The sequence below is a fragment of the Nansenia antarctica genome (assembly GCF_963989245.1).
Source record: "Nansenia antarctica genome assembly, chromosome: 6".
Lineage (NCBI taxonomy): Eukaryota > Metazoa > Chordata > Actinopteri > Argentiniformes > Microstomatidae > Nansenia > Nansenia antarctica.
In genome coordinates, this window is record NC_137676.1 from 62207764 (window position 1) to 62221040 (window position 13277).

At 46.4% G+C, this 13277-nt stretch overlaps 1 protein-coding gene across 1 annotated transcript; it reads left to right on the forward strand.

The window, feature by feature from the left end:
* Positions 1–5918: 5918 nt before the first annotated feature.
* Positions 5919–6616, forward strand: LOC308160793 (histone H3.2-like; the record flags this gene model as incomplete). Its single annotated transcript, XM_080534730.1, has 2 exons — positions 5919–5950; positions 6334–6616. The coding sequence occupies 2 exons, from the start codon at positions 5919–5921 to the stop codon at positions 6614–6616; spliced, it is 315 nt and encodes a 104-aa protein (XP_080390856.1).
* Positions 6617–13277: the final 6661 nt, after the last annotated feature.

Consider the following 13277-nt stretch of genomic DNA (forward strand, 5'->3'; position numbering starts at 1 on the left):
GCGACATGCTCTCCACAAACCAAACACACAGGTTTACCCTTGACTTCAGTAAAGAAAAACTTAGTTGTCCATATTTGTTTGAAAGTTCTGCGTTCGGCATCCACTTTCCTCTTTTTGGCATGAGCCGACATTTTCGAATTTTTCAGGAGTGACAAGGAAGAGACAGTTCAGGGGTGACACGAAAGGAAGACGGGTTGTCATTCACGTGCACGATTGCGTGCACTGTGAGAATAAATGGGCTTCAAAATAAAAGCAATGCGGTTTTAGTCCACCCATAAGATAATTAGAAAAAAAAAAAATATTTAAAAAAACAAACAAAAAAAACAACTAATTATCATGTAATCTTTCGCGGGCGGTCAGAATCATCCGGCGGGACGTGTTTGGCCCGCGGGCCGTACAATGCCCAGGTCTGCTTTAAAGGAAGCTGTAGAGAAGGAACTAGAACGCCTGGAGAAGAATGGCATCATCTCAAAAGTGGATAGGAGCGACTGGGCTGCCCCTATTGTCGTGGTTCCCAAGAAAGACCGCAGTGTGAGGATATGCGGAGACTACAAGGTCAAGGTTGTGGGACTTGGAGTGACGGATGAAATTCGACGTTGTGGTGGTCGTATCACTCATGTTTGCTCTGCAGACCTTACACACTGCTGTTCTTTTCTTTCTACTATCATCCATCCATATATATATATTATATATATATTATCCCACTATATACAGTGGGAATGTGGCATCCAGCCTGCGCTCCATTGCCTCCAATTGTCTGTGAGCTGTAGCCGCACTGGAGCGCCTGGCCTTCGGAATGCGCCGCAGCTTGTTGTTAGCGTCGACAAACTCCACCATCTTGTTGCACACGCACGCCGATCGCTCACCATTGGGATATTGGCCTTGTTGTAAAATGGCCGCACCTGCTCCAGGACGACCTTGGCTGCCTCGAACCGTGACAAGGTTGAACCGGGTCGCTTGGCATGCAGTTGAAACCTCCTGTTTGCTCCCGAAACGTATTTGCCTCATTATCAATCCCTGTCTTTCGCAGTAACCTGCACCTGGGTGCCTCAGGATGTAGTTGGCAGAAGTCTGTGATCAGTGTTGGATCTAATATGTCCTTCTGAGGCACCCAGGACCGTTCCTCCGGTCCATACCCCTCCCAATCTACCAAAAACTGAAAACCCCTACCCCTCCGACGGCAATCCATAATCCTCCGTACCGTATAGACTGTCTGTCCATCAATGATGCGTGGCGGGGGAACAGGGGGGGGTGGCGGGGACATTGGGCAAGTGACAAAGGGCTTCAGGACAATTCAGACACATGGAAGGTCGGGTGAACCCGCATGGAAGGTGGGAGTAGTAGTCTATACGCCACCGGGTTCACACGCCGCACCACCTTGAATGGGCCCACGAAACGGGGCGCTAGCTTCCTGGACTCGACCCGGAGGGGAAGATCCCGGGTCGAGAGCCACACCTTCTGCCCCGGGCGAAAGATCGGGGCCGGGCGACGCCTGCGGTTGGCATGAAGCTGGGACCGAACCGAAGCCCGCTGAAGCGCCGCCCTCACCCGCCTCCAAGTCTGGTGACAGCGACCGACGTGGGCTTGGACGGAGGGCACCTCCGCCGCCTCCTCCTGCTCAGGGAATAGGGGGGGGTTGATAGCCACATCGGGTGCTGCCGTGGGGGTGTGTTTGAAGCAGTCGTGGGCCCTGGTCTTGCTGAGCAGAGTGAGCCCCATGCTGTCCACGGTCTCCTCCAGACCGTCCTTCCTGTCTATCTCCACTGTGTAGTCGTTGGCCTGGGGGGGGGGGGAGACAAGGAAGGCAAGGCTTTACCACCCTGGTTACACACTCATCCCCTCAGTCCCAGTCCTGAGCCGAACTGTGCTGAGCTGTGCTGAGTGTGTGTGTGTGTGTGTGTGTGTGTGTGTGTGTGTGTGTGTGCAGGGCTTAAAGTGGGAAAAAATCCTGTGCCTGAAACTTTTTCTTGGGGAGGGGGGTCACAAACTGATTAAATCACTTAAGGCCAAACTGATTGCATCACTTATTAAGCCACTATCACTAAAACAATAGAGCAATAGATGTTGTGTAGTAATGGTGTAGTTGTGTTACGTTATTGAAACAAGCTCCATCTTGTGTCATTCTGCCGCTCTCTCTACCAAGGCTACTGTCCGTTTGCCGAATTCCGGTTCTGTAAATCAATGCGCGCGGGGTGTCCTCTGATAGGATAGCTACTGTTCTGTCCTCTGATAGGATAGCTACTGTTCTGTCCTCTGATAGGATAGCTACTGTTCTGTCCTCTGATAGGATAGCTACTGTTCTGGCGCGAAACATTCAAAAAAGAAACCGCGGTCATGTAAAAAAAAAAAAAATTGCCGTTACTGTTCTGGCGCAAAACGGCCTAAACTGTATAATCACCTCAGAAAAATTGCCATTAGACAATTATGTTATAATTGTTACACGCCTAATCTGTTGTCTGTCTAAAAATAATGTTCAACCATCTGAAAAACTAAATGAGCCCAGGATCAGTATGAGACGATATGATGCTGCCAGACTGAACATGCAAGTTACAATATGCTATGGAGGCATTATGACGGTTTGCTTTAAGCAAATGATAATATGCCTTCTCAATAAAATGTATGATTCGAAGCCAAGTCTAACATAGCTTAAACTTAACATTAGCTTTCTAGCTAAGGTTTGACTAGCCTAAGTTAGACACATTCACGTACCTGTCTTTGTGGGACTTGGAGTGACGGATGAACAGACAGACGAATGGAAGAACTAAATAACTGAATTAGGAATGAACGAACAGAAGAACTAAATAACTGAATTAGGAATGAACGAACGGAAGAACTAAATAACTGAAGTACCTTCACCACTGGTGTCCCAGCGGATCGATGTGTATTTGGGGTTGTTGACGAGACGCCACAGCTTAGCGGGGAAGCTGTTGGGTCTTAATTGGTCCATTCTCCATAACTGAGGTAACTCATCCTTTTTAACCGAGCATCGATCCATTCATGTGCAGGTTATACATGGCCTTCAGTGGTTCTGGGATGCCAATCACCCGGAGATTCTGTCGTTTGGAACGGCACTTACTGTCACTTGGGAAGGTCGTTGTCGTGGTACCACGATGCATTGCAATGTCAAAATGAAATATGAGATTACTTACAGAATAAGAAGAGTTTCCTTTAGCCGTCCTTCCACCCAGTACTTACTGGGGATGCAAAAGGATGATATCACAAAAAAAAAAGCCTTTGTTTTGATAGCTGTGAATGTTGTTAGTTATATGGGTTTAGAAGGGTTACCTATGGCGATTTTGGGCTTGTTGGTTACAGATGCTAGGGGTGGTTTGACCACAGCTCTGCTGCTCCTGGTTGACATGGCCACACCTGGCTCAACTTCAGAGGGGGAGTTATGTAGATAATAATAATAATAATGCATTTTATTTATAAAAGCACTTTACATATAAAATCTCAGAGTGCTTACAACACAGTAGATAAAGCAATAAAAACATTCAATTAAAAGGCTAAAAAAAGGCTCTATTAAAAAGGTGGGTTTTAAGGCCCCGTTTAAAAGCATCCACAGACTGTGGTGCCCTTAGGTGGTCAGGGAGAGCATTCCACAGCCTGGGAGCAGCCGAGCAGAAGGCCCGATCTCCCATCGTGCGGAGCTTGGTCCTGGGGGTCTTGAGGAGGTTGGTGCCAGTAGAACGGAGGGTGCGTGAGGAGGTCTGAGGGGTATGGAGGAGTTCCTTGAGGTAGGGGGGGGGCAGTTCCATGGATGCACTGGTGGGTGAGGAGGGAGACCTTGAATTCAATTCTGAGGGAGACGGGGAGCCAGTGAAGTGATTTGAGGATGGGATGTAGAGGTTAGAAGAGGCAGGTGGGGCAAGGTTGTAGAGGTTAGAAGAGGCAGGTGGGGCAAGGATGTAGAGGTTAGAAGAGGCAGGTGGGGCAAGGTTTAGACCAATAATCTTAATATAAAATATATGTATATATTAATATATGACATTTTTAACCGAGCATCGATCCATTCATGTGCAGGTTATACATGGCCTTCAGTGGTTCTGGGATGCCAATCACCCGGAGATTCTGTCGTTTGGAACGGCACTTACTGTCACTTGGGTCGTTGTCGTGGTACCAGAATAGCTTGTTCATCTGTTCATGTTCCTGGCCAGGAGATCCTTCCTGCAGATCTCACTCATCCCAGGGAAGTGGTTGATCTTCTGTGAGGGGTCGTAGCCACCGCCTTCTTGAGCGCGGACAGAGAAACACCGCTCCTCATTGTCCGTTATTCAGAGCAACTCATTGGATTTGCATAAACCCACCTTGTTGGAGCAAGTATATTCTCTGTGGAGGGTCAGCACTAAGTACAGAATGCTGTAAAAAAAAAAAAAAACATCCTCGTCATCCATCCAGAAAGACCAGTTTCTCTTTTTGTCTTGTTTTATGCCTTCGTCTTCAGCTGATAAAGCAGGGACAGGAATTGGATCTAATGATTTTGGTCTCGACACATCACTGCAAGGTGACAACCACTGGTCGTTCTTGTGCAGGGATTTTCCAGGACAGTTGTCACTAGTGTCTTCTTGTTGCTTCTTTCCATCTTTCTTCTTTGAGCAAGACTGAGCACTCATCCCAGGGAAGTGGTTGATCTTCTGTGAATACGAATAGAATAGAATAGAAATGATGTCTGCAGAAGCCAGCCTGGAACGCACCTTTTTGGAGATGAACATTTGGGGCAATATTTGAGCCTCCTCTAGGGCCCTGGCTCTGGTCATCATCACAATTGTCTATGATAGTTTAGTGATATAACTGTGGGACTCTATTAACAATTAATTTATCTGATATAACTGTGCTACTCGCAAATACCCTGGAGTCTGGTGCTGAAAAATTAACGGACTCTTAGCTTCGATCTCGAGAGATCCTGGAAGTGGAAGGTTTTGATTCGAAAATTCGAAAGCGCGAAACTGAATACTGCTACGTCCATAATAATAATAATAATAATAATAATAATACTCATAGATCTCATCCTCCTCTTCCTCTCTCACAGGGTGTATTCTACAGCAGGGTCGTAGCCACCGCCTTCTTGAGCGCGGACAGAGAAATTATGATACGAGACTTCACCTGGCTTGCCAATGCTCTTCAGATATCTTGTAGATATCATCTTCTCTTCAAGTAGATGTCTTGTAGATGTCATCTTCTCTTCAAGTAGATGTCTTGTAGATGTCATCTTCTCTTCAAGTAGATGTCTTGTAGATATCATCTTCTCTTCAAGTAGATGTCTTGTAGATATCATCTTCTCTTCAAGTAGATGTCTTGTAGATGTCATCTTCTCTTCAAGTAGATGTCTTGTAGATATCATCTTCTCTTCAAGTAGATGTCTTGGAGATGTCATCTTCTCTTCAAGTAGATGTCTTGTAGATGTCATCTTCTCTTCAAGTAGATGTCTTGTAGATGTCATCTTCTCTTCAAGTAGATGTCTTGTAGATGTCATCTTCTCTTCAAGTAGATGTCTTGTAGATATCATCTTCTCTTCAAGTAGATGTCATGTAGATGTCATCTTCTCTTCAAGTAGATGTCTTGTAGATATCATCTTCTCTTCAAGTAGATGTCTTGTAGATGTCATCTTCTCTTCATCAAATGTTATTTTCATGCAACTTATTTCAAAGTTGTGACTGACGATCCTATCCTTTATCTACTTCCATCATTAGTTGTCTCCGCCAAGTTCAGACAAATGAACCAAACAAACATTAACTACATATCGAAGAACACGGTTCACTTCACAAGGAAGGGTTGGTTTTTAAAACCTTAGAGAACTGAATATTATTTTGAATGCTGAAAATGTCACATCATGAGGAATGTTTCTGTCACAACAGTGTGTCGTTGGTGCGTTTTCTCTGCCTCATGTACATGAGATAAGAATGAGGACATTTCACAACATGACTCACAGCGCAGACAACCAGAGGATGGAGTGATGCATTGCTCTTTTGGAGAGAGAAGTGGTTGGCTCTTAAAAGAGCCTTTGGGGTTGAGGAGCGTTATCGGCCAACTCCAGGATCTCAGGATCAGTCAGGTTCTCATTCACCTGGGTAGTGGTCCCACATTCCGAGGAGAGGCCGGCGGGTCGGTAGCGGGGATGATGGCCCCCCAGCGGGGCCAAGCCCGGGAAGAAGACCCGCGGACGGGTCAAGATCAAGATAGAGTTCATAGACAACAAGCCGAAGAAAAGAGTGTGATAATGGTTCTGCTGCTTTGAGTGTCGTTCTTATAGCTCGCGTGAAGAAGCCTCACCGCTACAGGCCCGGTTAGGGTTAGGGGTTAGGGTTAGGGTTACAGGCCCGGTTAGGGTTACAGGCCCGGCACCGTGGCTCTGAGGGAGATCCGTCGTTACCAGAAGTCCACCGAGCTGCTGATCCGCAAGCTGCCCTTCCAGCGCCTGGTGAGAGAAATCGCCCAGGATTTCAAGACCGACCTGCGCTTCCAGAGCTCTGCTGTGATGGCCCTGCAGGAGGCCAGCGAGGCCTACCTGGTCGGTCTGTTCGAGGACACCAACCTGTGCGCCATCCACGCCAAGAGGGTCACCATCATGCCCAAAGACATCCAGCTGGCCCGCCGTATCCGTGGAGAGCGCGCCTAAGACAGGGATTTTTTTTTTACGTTAGGAGATTTTTTTTTGCTTTAATCCCTGCAGACAGAATGAACTTGTTCATTAATATATGACATTTGAACCAACAGTATTATGGCGTTTACAGTTTGTTTAACCCACCTGAATGAACGACGATCATGGACGGTTGGAAGGTTTGAACATGAACATGCGGCTCGCGAGATCGCTCTAAAGCTGCGTTGATGTGGTGATGTCTGTTCCATCTTTAAATCCCCGACGACGCCTAAATAACGTACGAATAAACTGAAGAAACAGACAGATTAACGGAATAAATAAATAACTGAAGCAGGATCAAACAGAAGAAACGAACGGACGGCAATTGGACAGACGAACGTAAGAAAGTATGAACGAACAGACAGACGAATGGAAGAACTAAATAACTGAATTAGGAATGAACGAACAGAAGAACTAAATAACTGAAGTACAACCAAACAGAAGAAACATTTGACAAAGGAGCGAACAGAAGAATGAATAACTGAGGTAACTCGTCCTTTTTAACCGAGCATCGATCCATTCATGTGCAGGTTATACATGGCCTTCAGTGGTTCTGGGATGCCAATCACCCGGAGATTCTGTCGTTTGGAACGGCACTTACTGTCACTTGGGAAGGTCGTTGTCGTGGTACCACGCAATGGTTTGAACATCCGGTTCATGTTCCTGGCCAGGAGATCCTTCCTGCAGATCTCACTCATCCCAGGGAAGTGGTTGATCTTCTGTGAATACGAATAGAATAGAGAGCTTGTATAGTGAGCTTGCTTTGGGAGCTTTTTTATCTGTTAAAAATGACAGACTGAATTCTGATTTGGAAATGGGAAGTTGCCCAAACACACGAGGAAAAATACACATATTGTCCATCTGAACAAACATACTTATTTTCACATGTCCTAGCTGTTGTTTACCTGCTGCTGGTTTTTCCTTGGCCACTGGAACTGCAGCTTGAGATCTGGTAGCTGATCTTGTGGAATGTACCATTGGTTGAACTAGAGGGAAAGAGTACAATCTCTATTATAGCCAGTTAATTAGACAAAAAAGCCTTTGTTTTGATAGCTGTGAATGTTGTTAGTTATATGGGTTTAGAAGGGTTACCTATGGCGATTTTGGGCTTGCTGGTTACAGATGCTAGGGGTGGTTTGACCACAGCTCTGCTGCTCCCGGAGATTCTGTCGTTTGGAACGGCACTTACTGTCACTTGGGAAGGTCGTTGTCGTGGTACAAGAATAGCTTGTTCATCTGTTCATGTTCCTGGCCAGGAGATCCTTCCTGCAGCTCTCACTCATCCCAGGGAAGTGGTTGATCTTCTGTGAATACAAATATAATATAATAGAAATGATGTCTGAAGAAGCCAGCCTGGAGACCAGCACTCTGGGTCTGGTCTGTGTTCATCCCAGGGAAGTGGTTGATCTTCTGTGAGGGGTCGTAGCCACCGCCTTCTTGAGCGCGGACAGAGAAACACCGCTCCTCATTGTCCGTTATTCAGAGCAACTCATTGGATTTATAGGTATATTCTGGTTTTGTCCATCTCATCTGTACAGTGGTGGGCAATGTGGGTCATTTGATCTTTGTGAGGATAATGATAATATCAACTGAAAGTTATTCAATAAAATCCACATTTTGAAAAAAATAAAAAGTAATTTTTAAAAGAGGACACTGCATATCCAGAAGTGCATCAGCCCCACCACAACACCCCCCTTACACAGTCTTAGCCAATCGCTGTTCTCCTAAAACCGCACTGACCAATAGCGTATCCTGTTGTAGATATGTGCGGTAACTAAGGCTGGGAACACTTTTTTCCCGACCGAGCGCTGCTCCTGGTTGACATGGCCACACCTGGCTCAACTTCAGAGGGGGAGTTATGTAGAGGTTAGAAGAGGCAGGTGGGGCAAGGTTTACTTTAGACCAATAATCTTAATATACAATATATAATAATATAATCTTTACATGATCTAGTTATATGGGTTTAGAAGGGTCGTCGTCGTGGTACCAGGCAGAATGAACTTGTTCATTAATATATGACATTTTTAACCGAGCATCGATCCATTCATGTGCAGGTTATACATGGCCTTCAGTGGTTCTGGGATGCCAATCACCCGGAGATTCTGTCGTTTGGAACGGCACTTACTGTCACTTGGGAAGGTCGTTGTCGTGGTACCACGCAATGCCAGGCGGACACTCCGACTTCTTGAGCGCGGACAGAGAAACACCGCTCCTCATTGTCCGTTATTCAGAGCAACTCATTGGATTTGCAGGTAAACCCACCTGGTTGGAGTTTATTGACACAGCGGTCAAGGCCGATTTAGAGTTCTGCGTCGAATTTACGTGCGTAGTTTACGTAACCTCTTACGTAGGTCTCGCAATTTACACTTCTGCGTAGGCCGCGCTGCAATTACACCGTCACATCGCTAGGTGGCAGTGTGTTTTCTATGCCCCTGTGCTGTGCCTCTTCCGGTTAGGGTAGGTACTGATGTTTACCTCCTTCTGCTATCGCTATCATTCTGTCTGACAATGCCGACTAAAAAGCAGCATGCCCTAATGCAGTGGAAGCGTATATGTATTCAAGAACAGACGATCATACTAGAACAAATTATTGGCAATAGAAGAAGAAGACATCGGAGATGGAGTGTACGACCATTGAACCAGACGAGACAGGTGGAGGGTGAATTTGCTGTGCTTATCCGGCCACTGAGAGACCTCGACGCGGAGATGCACTTCAAATATTTTCGGATGTCGGCAGGTAGATTTGACGATTTGGTTCGTCGTCTGAAACCATTGATCGTGCACCAGTCGACACACGCAATGCCTATAGACATTCATCAGAGACTGGCAATCACACTGCGATTTTTAGCTTCTGGTGGGACCCAACAGGCTGTAGCAGCTAGCTACAAAGTGGCGTCGAGCACAGTGTCCTCCATCGTTTCTGAGGTCTGTGAAGCTTTATGGAAGGCACTGCAGCCAGAGGTCCTTCCCTGCCCTTCTGTCACCCAGTGGGAAGCTATTGCAGGTGATTTTTGGCGACTGTGGAACTTTCCGAACTGTGTCGGCAGCATAGATGGAAAACACGTGAACATCAAGGCACCGCCGCACGCCGGCAGCGACTACTTCAACTACAAGGGTGCCCACTCCATTGTCCTGATGGCTACCTGCGACGCCAGATATCGGTTTACCATGGTGGATGTCGGGGGATACGGACGGGAAAGTGACGGAGGCATCTTCAGGGAGAGCAGATTCGGTTCTATGCTACTTGAACACAAACTGAACCTGCCCCCACCTGCCACTCTCCCTGGAACAGGTGTTAAAATCCCACATGTGATAGTCGGTGATGCTGCGTTCCCACTACACAACCTCATGCGCCCCTTCCCAGGTCGGTCACAGACATCGAATTCTATTTGTATTATTCATTGAATGAAGTAGTCTGTACAATGCCTGTAATGTGCTAGTGATGTCCTATTCATTCATACTCTGTATGTCTTTTGTTTTGCTAAATAGGTCATAACATGGCAATGGAAAAGAGGATCTACAACTACCGTCACTCAAGAGCCAGACGGGTGATTGAGAATGCTTTTGGCATTTTGGTGGCACGGTGGAGAATCCTTGGACGAGCACTGGAATGTCTGCCAGACAAAGCTGTGAAGATCCTCAAAGCTTGTATAGCTCTTCACAACTTCCTGGCCTACACAGATGAGTCCAACGCACCTGTGAGCAGGTGAGAATTGTCCCGCCTATATTACAGCCATCCATGGTGGATGAAATAAGTAGATTAAGGTCAATTGATAGAGTAATTTGCCATGTATTTGGTAATATATGGCAAAATAAACGTTGTTCAATTCTATTCCATCCAGATACATCCCTGCAGGCTTCACTGACTCCGACACAACAGGGGCACCTCAGGCAGGCGAGTGGCGCAGAGTGGTGGCAGGGGACTCAGATGTGTTTCAGCCCATCAATCCTCAGAGCCTTTCACGGGCCCGTTCCACCAGAGCAGCAACGGCCGTACGAGATGACCTGACATCCTTCTTTCAAACACCCCATGGCAGAGTGTCATGGCAGGACACCACAGTGTGTCGTGGTCAACTTGATCAGTGAAGTGTACTGTTAAAGTAATGTTTCACTGATTCGCGACACCATATCAGATTTGTCATCCTGCCCTGTCTTGCTTGTCTGGGATCAATAACGTTTTTTTTGTATCTATCTTGGACTGAATCTGATACTTTATTATACTACAATACTGTGCCGTATCGGCTGGCAGCATTTAACAGTGCAATTGTTATACGTTTCACACAAACACTCTTAAATATTGCACACAAAGTATATATAACATCTCTAAACACCACACACTTGGATCAATGAAGGTGTCGGAGTCTTTATCTTGGACTGAATCTGATCATTTATTGAAGTGCAACAGCAATTATTAAGTGAGGTGTTATACACTGCAAACAAAGAAAGTAATAAACACTGCACACAAACAAAGTGCTTACAAAAGTTATTAAGTTTAAAGTGCGAAAGTGTTATACACCGCAAACAAAACACATAAACACTGCACACAAACAAAGTGCTTACAAAAGTTAAGTTAAAAGTGCGAAAGTGTTATACACCGCAAACAAAACACATAAACACTGCACACAAACAAGAGTGTCAGTCTACAAACTGCCTGCTTCTTCAGCCAGCACGTACAGCGTCTTATGTAGCAGGTAGGAAGCTTTTGGCCACAACTGTTGCGGCAGCATCCGCACACCGTCTCCAATGGTTTGCCCAAGCCGGCTACATTGATCATCCGAGACACTGGACATGTGGAGGTCTAATGTCTCCTTTTGTTGGTGTAGCACAGCCAGCTGCTCTCTCATCTGGCCATCTTCTCGGTCCCTCCTCTTCCTCTTCTGTGCAGCCCGGGATGTCGACGGGCGTGAAGGTGGGCTTGAAGGTGAGCTTGGTGAAGGTGGAGGTGCCTCTGCTGAGGTGCTGCTCTGCAGCTCTGCTGGTCTGCTGGGCGAATCTCCAGCCTGTGACAGTGAAAGTTGAAAATAGCTTAGGTTAGTCTTTGTAACTATACATTCATCCACAACCAAATACCTGACAGAGGCTAACCTGACAGAGGCTAACCTGACAGAGGCTAACTTGACAGAAGCTAACCTGACAGAAGCTAACCTGACAGAGGCTAACCTGACAGAAGCTAACCTGACAGAGGCTAACCTGACAGAAGCTAACCTGACAGAGGCTACCTTACAGAAGCTAACCTGACAGAGGCTAACCTGACAGAAGCTAACCTGACAGAGGCTAACCTGACAGAAGCTAACCTGACAGAGGCTAACCTGACAGAAGCTAACCTGACAGAGGCTAACCTGACAGAAGCTAACCTGACAGAAGCTAACCTGACAGAAGCTAACCTGACAGAAGCTAACCTGACAGAAGCTAACCTGACAGAGGCTAACCTGACAGAAGCTAACCTGACAGAAGCTAACCTGACAGAAGCTAACCTGACAGAAGCTAACCTAACAGAAGCTAACCTAAAACACCATTACAGAACTTGAGGTGCAAACATACATACAGGGTACATACAGGATACAAAGAACGTTATATTTACCGTGTCGTCGCCAAAGTTTGACTCTGTCACCCGGTGCTTTATGTGGGGAGCCAGCCAGGAAAGAAACAGAAAGAAAGCAGGCATTTTTGGATCACCGGCCGGATCGCCACTCTTCTTTGCCAGTGTTTTTTTCATGCGGACATATTTGTCCCGCATATTCTTCCACTTTTTGACACACACCGCGGCGTCCAGACCCATGTTCTTGGAGATTTCTCTCCACGAATTGGCGGTCATCTGCATCTCTTTGTAGTGCGGCGAAGAGGGGTCGTACAGGTGTCCATAACGACGGATCTCCTCAGCGAGCCTCTCTTCCACCTGATCCATCTTTCAAATATGCCGGTTTCGTTTTTCGCTGCGATGCAAAACGGAAATAGAAGTCGGAATCATGTGACGCAACCAAGCGGACCAATCACAGAGCTTACGGTTACGTGCGCTCTGACGCGTGGATAGATTTTTTGAGAGGAGCACGTCAAGGCTACGCACGGTCACGCGGGACTACGTAAGCTTACGCGTAGCCTACGGCGTCGACTTTACGCAGAAGCCTAAACCGGCCTTAAGCATCACCCAGGTGGGCGCTACACATTGGTTGTGATGTGGTGTGCCCCTTCTTCCTCTCCCACTGCACTTTGAGCATTGTTTGATGGAAAAGGGCTCTATAAATGCAATAAATTATTATTATTTTATCATTATAAATCATAAAAACCCAAAATTACCTCCTGATGTGAGCTTCAGAAGCTCAGCTTTCTGCTCAGCAGTAGTGGGAATGTAATTGTTGGACAAGCAGTGGTAGTGTTGCACCACTGCTTCTTGGTGCCTGCATGGTGCCCCTGTCTGTCCAGCTGGACAGGTGCACAGCTCAGACTCCATGTCCACCTCATACATTGCTGTCGACCCCTTGACCTTGAACAGCTTCTCCTCAATCTGTCAGACATTAAGGAAGAGAAGATTCTGTTTAAACACTAACTCAGTGTCGAAAGTTTCTGTGAATCTAATAGTATTAGTAGTAGTAGTAGTAGTAGTAGTAGTATTTAAAACTGTTACCTGCTGAATGTCGCTGGC